Source organism: Mirounga leonina, unplaced genomic scaffold, assembly GCF_011800145.1.
Source record: "Mirounga leonina isolate KUSES-001 unplaced genomic scaffold, KU_Mleo_1.0 Mir_178, whole genome shotgun sequence".
In the NCBI taxonomy this organism is placed as follows: domain Eukaryota; kingdom Metazoa; phylum Chordata; class Mammalia; order Carnivora; family Phocidae; genus Mirounga; species Mirounga leonina.
Window position 1 is genome coordinate 1,886,618 of NW_023270464.1, and position 12,538 is coordinate 1,899,155.

General features: G+C 38.3%; 2 protein-coding genes across 2 annotated transcripts in view; one reads left to right on the forward strand and one right to left on the reverse strand.

Moving 5' to 3' along the window:
• The window catches only part of GABRG3 (gamma-aminobutyric acid type A receptor subunit gamma3), a 797,287-nt gene that overhangs the window by 260,451 nt on the left and 524,298 nt on the right, over positions 1-12,538 (reverse strand). The window lies entirely within an intron of this gene.
• On the forward strand, positions 9,540-10,741 carry LOC118022951 (proteasome subunit alpha type-1-like). Its single transcript, XM_035023931.1, has one exon. The coding sequence runs from the start codon at positions 9,696-9,698 to the stop codon at positions 10,485-10,487; it is 792 nt and encodes a 263-aa protein (XP_034879822.1). The 5' UTR covers positions 9,540-9,695; the 3' UTR covers positions 10,488-10,741.

Here is a 12,538-nt window from a genome sequence, read left to right on the forward strand (position 1 = left end):
TAATCCATTGCACACTAAAAATACAATGAATTAAAATATTATGGTATACTTAGACACTGGAATATTATTCAGTAATAAAAAGAATGAACTACTTGTACACACATGGATGAATCTTACAAAATTATAAATGAAAGTATCAAAAAAGATTACATACAAAATGGCACAACTTATAAGAACTTCAAAAAGAGGTAAAAGTAATCAATGGAGAAAGAATTCAAAATGCCATGTTAGCTCTGTTTGACGTTTGATATGTAATGGGATTGACTAGAAAGGGCACGAGGGAGACTTCTGGAGTTCTAGAGGGTTTTATATGTTGATCTGAGTGGTGGTTACATGGGTGAGCATGTATGTGAAAATTCATCAACTTGTCCCTCTACTGTATGTATGTTATAGTTCAATATAATTTTTTTCAACGTTAAAAAATGTACTAAGGCACTCACTCATATTTTCTTTTAATGAATACTTCTAGTGAATCCAATATGGTTTCAGTTTTTGCTTTGTTAATACCTGGCTCTTCATTTGCCACTCCATAATTCTTGACTTCAGTTGAATTTTTCTTTCAAGAAAACACGAAAAGATAGCTATCATGTGGTGTATGTTAAAAATCATCCTTCTTCTAGTAGGCAGCATTAGGAAAGGAAAAGCCCTAGGAATCCAGACCATGCTTATATGCTATAAAGGTTTCTCACAGAATAAAAAATGTTCAACTGGTTTTTGAAAACTTATTCTTTCTGCTTCTGTAAAAACAGCAGATATAATATCTAGAAAACTATTTGGTAACAAATCAAAGTGCATTTCTTTGTCAGTCAATATTGCTGTGCTTAGAAAACATTACCAAAGGTTTTAAGAAACAGTTATTAAAACAAATTCTTTTGTGTGGGAGCTTTGCTCTATGGTTGGATAAAAACTCAGCTTTCAATTCATGATATTTACAAGCTATTTTTTTTTGAGAACCACAAAATTGGCATCTGAGAAAAAATGAACTTGGCAAATTACTTCCTTACCATAAATGAAATTTTATATAAATCTTATGAAGCATTACATGGGAAATTCACTTGCATAGCAGTGTTTAAACAGCTATTTTAAGTAGTTGAAGTCAGAGTTACAAAAATTAAAAGGAGTTGAAGTCAGAGTTACAAAAAATCTTAGAGAAAGTCAACCCTGTGGTTAGCTTTTTAGAATTTAAACAATAATAGAAATTTTAAATATTCATATTGTGATGGGGGATAAACAGGAAAATCCTAATCACTTGGTGTGTTCACATTTTATTGAAACAAAAAACTTTCCTGAAATCAAAATTGTATGCTACCGGGATGGAGCAAGATGGCAGAGGAGTAGGAGACCTGGATTTCGTCTCCTCTCAGGAATTCAGCTGGATAGGGATTAAACCATTCTGAACACCTACAAACTCAACAGGAGATTGAAGAAAAGAATAGCAGCAACTCTCTGAACAGAAAAGCGACCGCTTTCTGGAAGGTAGGACGTGAGGAGAAGTGAATCTGAGGCGATATTTGGGAGGATAGACGGCAGGGGAGGGGCCTCCGTCAGCCACTTCTGGCAAGTGATAGAGCCGCGGACCACAAAATTGGAACTTTAAGTCGGCTCCGCTGAGGGACGTCACTCCAGTGGCTAAGCTGGGGGTGGAACCCTCGTGGGACAGTGTAGTCTCAGGACCCTCGGGGTCACAGAAAGACTGGGGGTACCTGAGTGCAGCAGAGCTCCCGGGAATTGGAGTGGGGAAGCTGGCTGCAGAGACAGAGTTGAGGGGCAGGCTCTCAGCTCAGGGTTGCCATAAACTGTGATCCGCGGCACAGTCGGGCCACTGCTCCTCCAGCAGGGACCCAACAAGCAGCAGATCCAGGGAGACTCACCTTCCTCCCCCAGGAGGAGTGGTGCAGGAGCGCACCACAGTGATCTGCTGGGTTTGGAGACTCCACACGGGGTCGAGTGTCGGAGAAAGAAACGCGCGGTCACAGGCCGGGTGAGCACGGAGTGCGGCTGGAGACCGGGGAGACGGGAGTGACTGACTGCTTTTATCTGGGGGCTCATTGAGGAGCAGGGCCCCAAGTTCTCGGCTCCTCCATGGCAGAGATTGGGAGGCCGCCATTTTCACTCTCTGCCTCCAAAGATGTACGGAAAGCTCGCAGGGAACAAAAGCTCTGGAGAGCAAACCCAAGCAGATTACTTGCCCAGGCAAGGCGGGGCAATTCTGCCTCCTGCAAAGACATTTGGAAACCACGGCAACAGGCCCCTCCCCAGAAGATCAGCGAGAACAGCCAGCCAAGACCAAGTTTACAAATCAATGAGAACGGCAGAACTCCAGTGCTAGGGGAATACTACACATAGAATTCATGGCTTTTTTACCATGATTCTTTAGTCTTTCAAGGTTAATTTTTTTTAACTGTCTTTTTTTCTTTTTTTTTAAATTATTCTTTTTCCCTTTATCAACCAACATCTTATCAAACCCTTTTTTAAAAAACATTTTTATTTTTCATTTTTAGAGTCCCTATATTCTATCCCTTCATAGTAGTTACCCGTATTTTTGGCATATATATATAAGTTGTTCTCTCTTTAAAAATTTGAGATAGTTTCTTCTAACAGATCAAAATATACCCTAAATCTCTAGTATATGGTTTTTTTCTACTCCCCTGCCTGATCACATTCTCTCCCTTTTTTTTCTTTTTTTCTTTTTTTAAATCCTCTTTCTTTTTTCAAACAACTTCTTATCAATTCCTTTTATAAAATTTTTTCTAAAAAAATTTTTTTTTCTAATTTCCATCTTTACAGTCATATTCCATCCCTTCATCATATCGACCCTTATTTTTGGATATATATAACTTTTTCTTTCTGTAAAATTTTGGGAGGCACTTTCTTCTAACAGACCAAAATACACCCAAAATCTAGTGTGTGGCACTGATCTATATACCAGCCTGATCATATTTGATCACAATCTGTTTTTTTTTTGTTGTTGTTTTGTTTTGTTCTGTTTTTGTTTGTTTTTATCTTTATCTTTTTCTTTTCCTTTTTTTTCTTTTTCTTTTTTCTCTCTTTCCCTTTCTTTTCCCACTGCTTCAGGTCTTTTCTGATTTGTTTAGAGTATATTTTCTGGGGACATTGTTACTCTGCTAGCATTTTGTTCTCTCATTAATCTATTCTCCTCTGCACAAAATGACAAGACGGAAAAAATCACCTCAACAAAAAGAACAAGAGGTAGTAACGACTGCCAGGAACCTACTCAATACAGACATTGGTACGATGTCAGATCTAGAGTTCAGAATCATCACTTTAAAGATACTAGCTGGGCTTGAAAAAAATATGGAAGTTATTAGAGAAACTCTTTCTGGAGAAGTAAAAGAACTAAAATCTAACCAAGTAGAAATCAAAAAGGCTATTAATGAGGTGCAATCAAATATGGGAGCACTAACTGCTAGGATAAATGAGGCAGAAGAGAGAATCAGTGATATAGAAGACCAAGTGCTGGAAAATAAAGAAGCTGAGAAAAAAAGAGATAAACAATTACTGAATCACGAGGGCAGAATTCGAGAGATAAGCGACACCATAAGATGAAACAACATTAGAATAATTGGGATCCCAGAAGAAGAAAGAGAGAGAGGGGCAGAAGGTATAATGGAGCAAATTATAGCAGAGAACTTCCCTAATTTGGGGAAGGAAATAGGCATCAAAATCCAGGAAGCACAGAGAACCCCTCTCAAAATCAATAAAAATAGGTCAACACCCCGACATCTAATAGTAAAACTTACGAGTCTCATAGACAAAGAGAAAATCCTGAAAGCAGCTCGGGAGAAGAGATCTGTAACCTCCAATGGTAGAAACATTAGATTGGCAACAGACCTATCCACAGAGACCTGGCAGGCCAGAAAGGACTGGCAGGATATATTCAGAGCACTAAATGAGAAAAATATGCAGCCAAGAATACTCTATCCAGCTAGGCTGTCATTGAAAATTGAAGGAGAGATAGAAAGCTTCCAGGAAAAACAAAAACTAAAGGAATTTGCAAACACAAAACCAGCCCTACAAGAAACCTTGAAAGGGGTCCTCTAAGCAAAGAGAGAGCCTAAAAGCAACATAGACCAGAAAGGAACACAGACAATATACGGTAACAGTCACCTTACAGGCAATACAATGGCACTAAATTCCTATCTTTCAATAGTTACCCTGAATGTAAATGGGCTCAATGCCCCAATCAAAAGACACAGGCTATCAGATTGGATTAAAAAACAAGACCCATCGATATGCTGTCTGCAAGAGACTCATTTTAGACCCAAGACACCCACAGATTGAAATTGAGGGGGTGGAAAACCATTTACCATGCTAATGGACACCAAAAGAAAGCTGGGGTAGCAATCCTTATATCAGACAAATTCGATTTGTCTGCAAGGTTGGTTCAACATCTGCAAATCAATCAACGTGATACAATACATTAACAAAAGAAAGAACAAGAATCTTATGATCCTCTCAATAGATGCAGAAAAAGCATTTGACAAAGTACAGCATCCTTTCTTGATCAAAACTCTTCAGAGTATAGGCATAGAGGGTACATACCTCAATATCATAAAAGCCATCTATGAAAAACCCACAGCAAATATCATTCTCAATGGGGAAAACTGAGAGCTTTCCCCCTAAGGTCAGGAATGCAGCAGGGATGTCCACTATCACCACTGCTATTCAACATATTATTAGAAGTCCTAGCCACAGCAATCAGACAACAAAAAGAAATTGAAGGCATCCAAATCATCAAAGAAGAAGTCAAACTCTCACTCTGTGCAGATGATATGATACTTTATGTGGAAAACCCCAAAGACTCCACCCCAAAACTGCTAGAACTCATACAGGAATTCAGTCAAGTGGCAGGATATAAAATTAATGCACAGAAATCAGTGGCATTCCTATACAGCAACAACACGACAGAAGAAAGAGAAATGAAGGAGTCAATCCCATTTACAATAGCATCCAAAACCATAAGATACCTAGGAAGAAATCTAACCAAAGAGGCAAAGGATCTGTACTCAGAAAACTATAAAATACTCATGAAAGAAATTGAGGAAGACACAAAGAAATGGAAAAACGTTCCATGCTCATGGATTAGAAGAACAAATATTGTGAAGATGTCAATGCTACCTAGAGCAATCTACACATTCAATGTAATCCCCATCAAAGTACCATCTACTTTTTTCAAAGAAATGGAACAAATAATCCTGAAATTTGTATGGAACCAGAAAAGACCCCTCATAGCCAGAGGAATGTTGAAAAAGAAAAGCAAAGCTGGTGGCATCACAATTCCGGACTTTCAGCTCTATTACAAAGCTGTCATCATCAAGACAGTATGGTACTGGCACAAAAACAGACACATAGATCAATGGAACAGAATAGAGAGACCAGAAATGGACCCTCTACTCTATGGTCAACTCATCTTCGACAAAGCAGGAAAGAATGTCCAATGGAAAAAAGACAGTCTCTTCAACAAATGGTGTTGGGAAAATTGGACAGCCACATGTAGAAGAATGAAACTGGACCATCTCCTTACACTGCACACAAAAATAGACTCCAGATGGTTGAAAGACCTCAATGTGAGACAGGAGTCCATCAAAATCCCAAAGGAGAACACAGGTAGCAGCCTCTTGGACCTTTGCCACAGCAACTTCTTCCTAGAAACATCACCAAAGGCAAGGGAAGCAAGGGCAAAAATGAACTATTGGAACTTCATCAAGATAAAAAGCTTTTGCAAAGCAAAGGAAACAGTCAACAAAACCAAAAGACAACCGACCTAATGGGAGAAGATATTTGCAAATGATATATCAGAGAAAGGGCTAGTATCCAAAATCTAGAAAGAACTTCTTAAAGTCAACACCAATGTACAAATAATCCAATCAAGAAATGGGCAAAAGATATGAACAAACATTTTTCCAAAGAAGACATCTAAATGGCCAACAGACACATGAAAACGTGCTCAACATCGCTTGGCATCAGGGAAATCCAAATCAAAACCTCAATGAGATGTCACCTCACACCAGTCAGAATGGGTAAAATTAACAAGTCAGGAAACGAGAGAAGTTGGAGGGGATGTGGAGAAAGGGGAACCCTCCTACACTGTTGGTGGGAATGCAAGCTGGTGTAGCTACTCTGGAAAACAGTATGGAGGTTCCTCAAAAAGTTGAAAATAGAGCTACTGTATGATCCAGCAATTGCACTACTGGGTATTTACCCCAAAGATACAAAAGTAGGGATCCGAAGGGGTACGTGCACCCCAATGTTTATAGCAGCAATGTCCACAATAGCCAAACTGTGGAAAGAGCCAAGATGTCCATCGACAGACGAATGGATAAAGAAGAAGTGGTATATATATACAATGGAATATTATGCAGCCATCAAAAGGAATGAGATCTTGTCATTTGCAACGACGTGGATGGAACTGGAGGGTATTATGTTGAGCAAAATAAGTCAAAGAGAGAAAGACATGTATCATATGATCTCACTGATATGAGGAATTCTTAATCACAGGAAACAAACTGAGCGTTGCTGGAGTGGGGGGTGGGGTGTGAGGGATGGGCTGACTGGGTGATAGACACTGGGGAGGGTATGTGCTCTGGTAAGCGCTGTGAATTGTGCAAGACTGTTGAATCTCAGATCTGTACCTCTGAAACAAATAATGCAATATATGTTAAGAAAAAAAAAAAGAAGAAGAAGAAGAAGAAGGTAGCGGGAGGGGAAGAATGAATGGGGGCAAATCAGAGGGATAGACGAACCATGAGAGACGATGGACTCTGAAAAACAAACTGAGGTTTCCAGAGGGGAGGGGAGTGGGAGGATGGGTTAGCGTGGTGATGGTTATTGAGGTGGGCTCATTCTGCATGGAGCACTGGGTGTTATGCACAAACAATGAATCATGGAACACTACATCTAAAACTAATGATGCAATGTTTAGGGATAGTATAAGAATAAAAAAAAAATTAAAAAATATTGTATGCTACCTAGCACATAGTCCTAGGGAATACTGCCTTCACTGTTATACATTGTTTTCTCTTGTTCTTGAATTTCATATAATTAGAATCAGTATACATTTTTTGTGTGTGTCTGGCTTTTTAATGTCTGAGAGTTTCATCATGTTACTTTATCAATATTCCACGTTTTATTGTGGAGGAGCATTTATTTGTATGAAGGTACTACTGTTTGTCCATTCTTCTGTAGATGGGTGTTTGGAACTTTGAATCAAGCTGCAGGGAATATTTTTTAATATTCTTTGTGGGCACTCTTTTCTCTTGAGTATATGCTAGGAGTGGGATTCCCAGGTCATAGAATAGGTATATATTTAAGCTTAGGAGATAGCATCAAACAATTTTCTACAATGGTTGAGCCATCCAACTGTGGGTCTATTTGTATTTCCAATATCCCCCAGAAAATCTCATTTCCTGTGCATAGCTCATTTTCTCAGTTGAGAAAACCAAAATATTTCATAATTAAGTATCAGTAGTGATAAACTAGTTTTCCCCTTTAGATCCCTGTTTTTCTGCTTCATGTGATAAGATTAGAGCCAGTGAAAGGGAACCTAAAATTTGGATTGTTCAAATGAATGTTAGTTCCAAACAAAGGAAACTTAAATGCTTTCAATAGAACTCCTGCATTGGTAAAGCTCTGGAAGTATGGTTAATGAACATGAGTCAGTAAAATTTCAGTCTAGCACAGTATTGTATTCTCATGCCTAAGCATGAGCTTCTCTCTGTCTCTTTGTTATTTTTATATCTCAACAAATATAGGTTTGTCTCTCTTTAAATTTTGAGAATGATAATCATATATGCAGAAAATAATGCCTTCAAATATTAATTTACATTAATTCTTCTTATTTGATGATGTATTATTTTTTGTTTCTTTGTTTTATTGTTGTTGTTTGCTACACAATAAAGCAAAATTTCTCCAGAGCTAAACAGGCATGGTCAAACAGTATTCCCTGTAAAACTAATATTGTGATTCCAGCAAGAAAAGTCATCTTATAATTTTTATTTCAGACATTTTTTTTAAGATTTTATTTATTTATTTGACAGAGACACAGAGAGAGAGGGAACACCAGCAGGGGGAGTGGGAGAGGGAGAAGCAGGCCTCCCGCAGAGCAGGGAGCCCGATGTGGGACTTGATCCCAGGACCCTGGGATCATGACCTGAGCTGAAGGCAGTTGCTTAACCAACTGAGCCACCCAGGCGCCCTATTTCAGACATTTTATGGGTGGAAACCCACTACTTTTTTTTTTTTCCATTGACAAAAAATACCCACAGACGGTTACAAACTTAAACTATGTATTTAAACCTCAAAATACGTATTTAAACATGTAAAATTTGTGTCTAACCCCTCAGGTGATTTGTTCTTTAGTCCTTCTCATGCCTTCCTCCAACTCCACAGATCCCAGGAATTCAGGAGAAAAGATCATATTGCAGTGGTATCATCTGCCTGGGAGAGTTTGCTGCCCAGCATCACAGCTTCCACATTGCATTCCCACTCGATATGGTTGTCAGGGACAAAATTCTCCATGCCAGTTCACTTTCCCAGATACCATTTCCTTTAAAAACCTGCCTATTTCTCAAATCACTGATATTTCTAACATGGAGGCCAGCATCCTTTCCTCTTAGTATCTCTCATGAACACTGTGTATCCTCAGCACCCAAATTTGGGTGATATTCTCAAGAATACATGCATCTGGCTCCATTTCCTAGAAACTTGGGAAACTCCTGGTATTGAATTTAGGGAAAAATCAACTATTCTAAACTACAGAGAAACAATTCATGTGCATACTCCCCCTGTTATACTAAACATGGTCCTTAGAGTCAAAAACAGTTAATTCACCAATTAAGTACTTGCTGCTCAAAAGTGACTGAAACAGTGGAGAGCATCTGAGTCTATAGTACATAAAAGTCACAGCTTACAAAGCAAAGAATTCAATAGAAGGAAATGAAATCTGCAATAGCACTAGGAAATTAAGGGGACTATTTTATATTTAATAAAACCAGAAAACTTGCTGGAGGAAAAATAGAAATTACTTTGGCTCTTTCGGCAGGATATCAGAGATGCTTTCTTGGGAGTCATACACATTGAGAAAACTGATGGCTACAGGGGATACATTAATTGAAGACTTTTGGACCACCTCAAGAAAATTCTGACCAGATTCCTTGAACCAAATTTAGAATGCAGTTCTTCTGACATATCCACATAAAAATCTAATGGAGGTTGAGGGCATGGATACTCTGCTATTTATTTTTTTTCATGATCTTTGCATTGTCTGGCTAACATGTAAATTTCTGGAGGAAAAAGAATGTATTCCATTTTTAGTACCAGGCATGTGGCAAGTGTTCATGTAAAATGTGAATTATATTGTCATTTTGGAAGACCAGTGTCCAAAAATAAAAATATATGGATGGAGATATATGAACTACACATACAGTTTTACATACTTTCTCTATGTTCATATGTCATTCAAATTGGAGATATTATTCAACATTTCTTTGATAAATACTATCACTAAGATAACTCTTTAATGCACTTCCTCTAGAATGCTCATTAAATGTATGAAATAACATGGGAATAAATTAAATTAGGGTATTTTTTTCATTCAAAATAAAAAATAGTTTTAATTTTGAGCCTCCTGAACCCCCACTTCTGCAGGAGGCTGCAGGCAGATCCACGCCAGAACCATGTTTTGCAACCAGTATGACAATGATGTCACTGTTTGGAGCCCTCAGGGCAGGATTCATCAAATTGAGTACGCAATGGAAGCTGTCAAGCAAGGTTCAGCCACAGCTGGTCTGAAATCAGAAACCCATGCAGTGTTGGTTGCATTGAAGAGAGCACACTCAGAGCTTCCAGCTCATCAGAAAAAAATTATCCATGTTGACAGCCATATTGGTATCTCAATTGCGGGACTTACTGCTGATGTTAGACTGTTATGTAATTTTATGCACCAAGAGTGTTTGAATTCCAGATTTGTATTTGACAGACCTATTCCTGTGTCTCATCTTGTATCTCTAATTGGAAGCAAGATCCAGATACCAACACAACGATATGGCCGGAGACCATATGGTGTTGGGCTGCTTATTGCTAGTTATGATGATATCGGCCCTCACATTTTCAAAACCTGTCCATCTGCCAACTATTTTGACTGTAGAGCCATGTCCATTGGAGCCTGTTCTCAATCAGCTCGTACTTACTTGGAGAGACATATGTCTGGGTTTATGGAGTGCAGTTTGAATGAACTGGTTAAACATGGTCTGCGTGCCTTACCAGAGATACTTCCTGCAGAACAAGACCTAACTACAAAGAATGTTTCCATTGGAATTGTTGGTAAAGACTTGGAGTTTACGATTTATGATGATGATGATGTATCTCCATTCCTGGAAGGTCTTGAAGAAAGACCGCAGAGAAAGGCACAGCCTGCTCAACCTGCTGATGAACCTGCAGAAAAGGCTGATGAACCGATGGAACATTAAGTTACAAGCCAGTCTGTATGTTTATTATCAAACCTGTAAGAATGCAGAAACATGTACTGATGATAATAATCTATACGTAGGAATCAGTCCAGATGTGTTTTTCCCTAGCAACTTGTTTGAAACCATATAATGGTGTGCATTTTTCTTTGAGAGCATCTATATAATCATTTTCTAGAAAGTATAGGTATCTGTACTGATGTTTTTATATGATGAACATAGTGTCTTTGTGGTTTTAAAGACAACTGTGAAATAAAATTGTTTCACCTGAAAAAAAATAGTTTTAATTTTGAATGTAAAGGACAAGCACACATAACTCCCAGTACATTAAAAAAAATAGTTTGATCACCATCATTTTGTTGTTGGTGGTTTGTTTTGAGTTATTACCTCCACTAACATTGGGAGCAGAGGCAGAGGAATAACATTCACCATCCTTTCATTTTATTTGCAGTTCTTGATTTCCTGGCTTTTTCTCTCTTTCTATTTTAGCATATACCTCTCTAAATAAAAATATGAGACTTTACACAGGGTTTCTATGCTCCATTGACTGAATATATTCTACTAAGTACATTGAAAAAAAGTAAACATTCTATTTCCCTTAGAAAATGTTTCACATATCTAAAATAACCATAGAAGCTTCCAAGAAAAACTGCCAAGTTCCAGAGAAAATTTTGGAGGAAAACATTGACATTATTTAATATGATATTCACATAGTTATCTTTCTCTGAGTAAATAAAACTTCTTTCTCAAGCTTTTCTTTAGTTTGCATGTGAAAGACATCACCAGATCAATGACAAAAGGCCAAGTGAGCAGGTAAATGTTTGGTTGCTCCAAATTGTCCATGTTCATAATTGATATACGTTGCAAGAAGCCACAGTGTTTCTTTCTTAAGAATCTTCCTTATCTAACAGATTTGTGGCTCTCATCCATGATGTTGGTTTTTAATAAAAATAAAGCCAAGAAATCAAAACCAAGTAAAGCATTTCCCAAATTTACTGAACATGAAGCTCAAGTAACAACTTGAAGTTTGGAGTAATCTTTCATCCGTTGGTGCAGGGATTGCTGGCCATTCCTGGCAATGATGCATGTCACAGTGTATGTACTGGAATTGTGAATTAGCTCCTTAAACCAGATTTCAGCAAGTTATTTTCATCTAACCTTATGTGGTTATGTGGAGCAAAAACCTGGACAATGTCTTGCCCTTTGCTTTTTCCTTCCCTGGACTCATTCTGGTCTAGTTACATGGTTAATGAATAACATTGCCAAATATGGACTGAGATTGTGTCAGCATGTTTTAAACAAGATTTTAAAACAATTCCTGTGGGCATGAAAACAGGGGCTATTTTTTTTTTCTTTACAAGGTCTTCTGGGAAGTTATGTGAATATTTGGTTCCCGGCCTGCATTAGGTGCTGTTTTCTACCTGAGGGATGTCTAATTGCATCCTTTGATCAGAATGCCATAGACTTTCCAGAACTGGTGAGAAAATCTCCAGACAGACCATAAAGACCTAACAAAGGATTTCATTAGCCTTCCTTCTTGGTTTAGCTAGATGACAAAAGATGGAATGGATCTCTAGTTCTTATCTGACTCATTGTGGGACACCCATAGAAATGAGCAGGGACATAAGTGCAGACAACATACCATGTTCCCCAGGGTCACTAGGATGAGGTGACAGAATGGGGGCCATGAGGAGGGATGAATGGATGAATGAATCCACTTCAGTCCGTGAACTATATTTGTATTTTGGGTGCTTGGGCTTACTGACACTCTGGGGTGTACCATGCTGCTAAATACTAATCTAATAGGTTCATGGTTATCGCAGTAAAACAAATAAAATCATGTCAACAGTTAACAGTTTGAAGTCCAGTGCTTCAAAGGAGAACAACTATCAGTATGAATTTTTTTTTATTCTTATGTTAATCCCCATACATTACATCATTAGTTTTAGATGAAGTGTTCCATGATTCATTGTTTGTGCATAACACCCAGTGCTCCATGCAGAACGTGCCCTCCTCAATACCCACCACCAGGCTAACCCATCCTCCCACCCCCC

Coding starts and splice junctions, on each gene's coding strand:
- LOC118022951 (XM_035023931.1), top strand. CDS start 9,696: ATGTTTTGCAACCAGTATGACAATGATGTCACTGTTTGGAGCCCTCAG.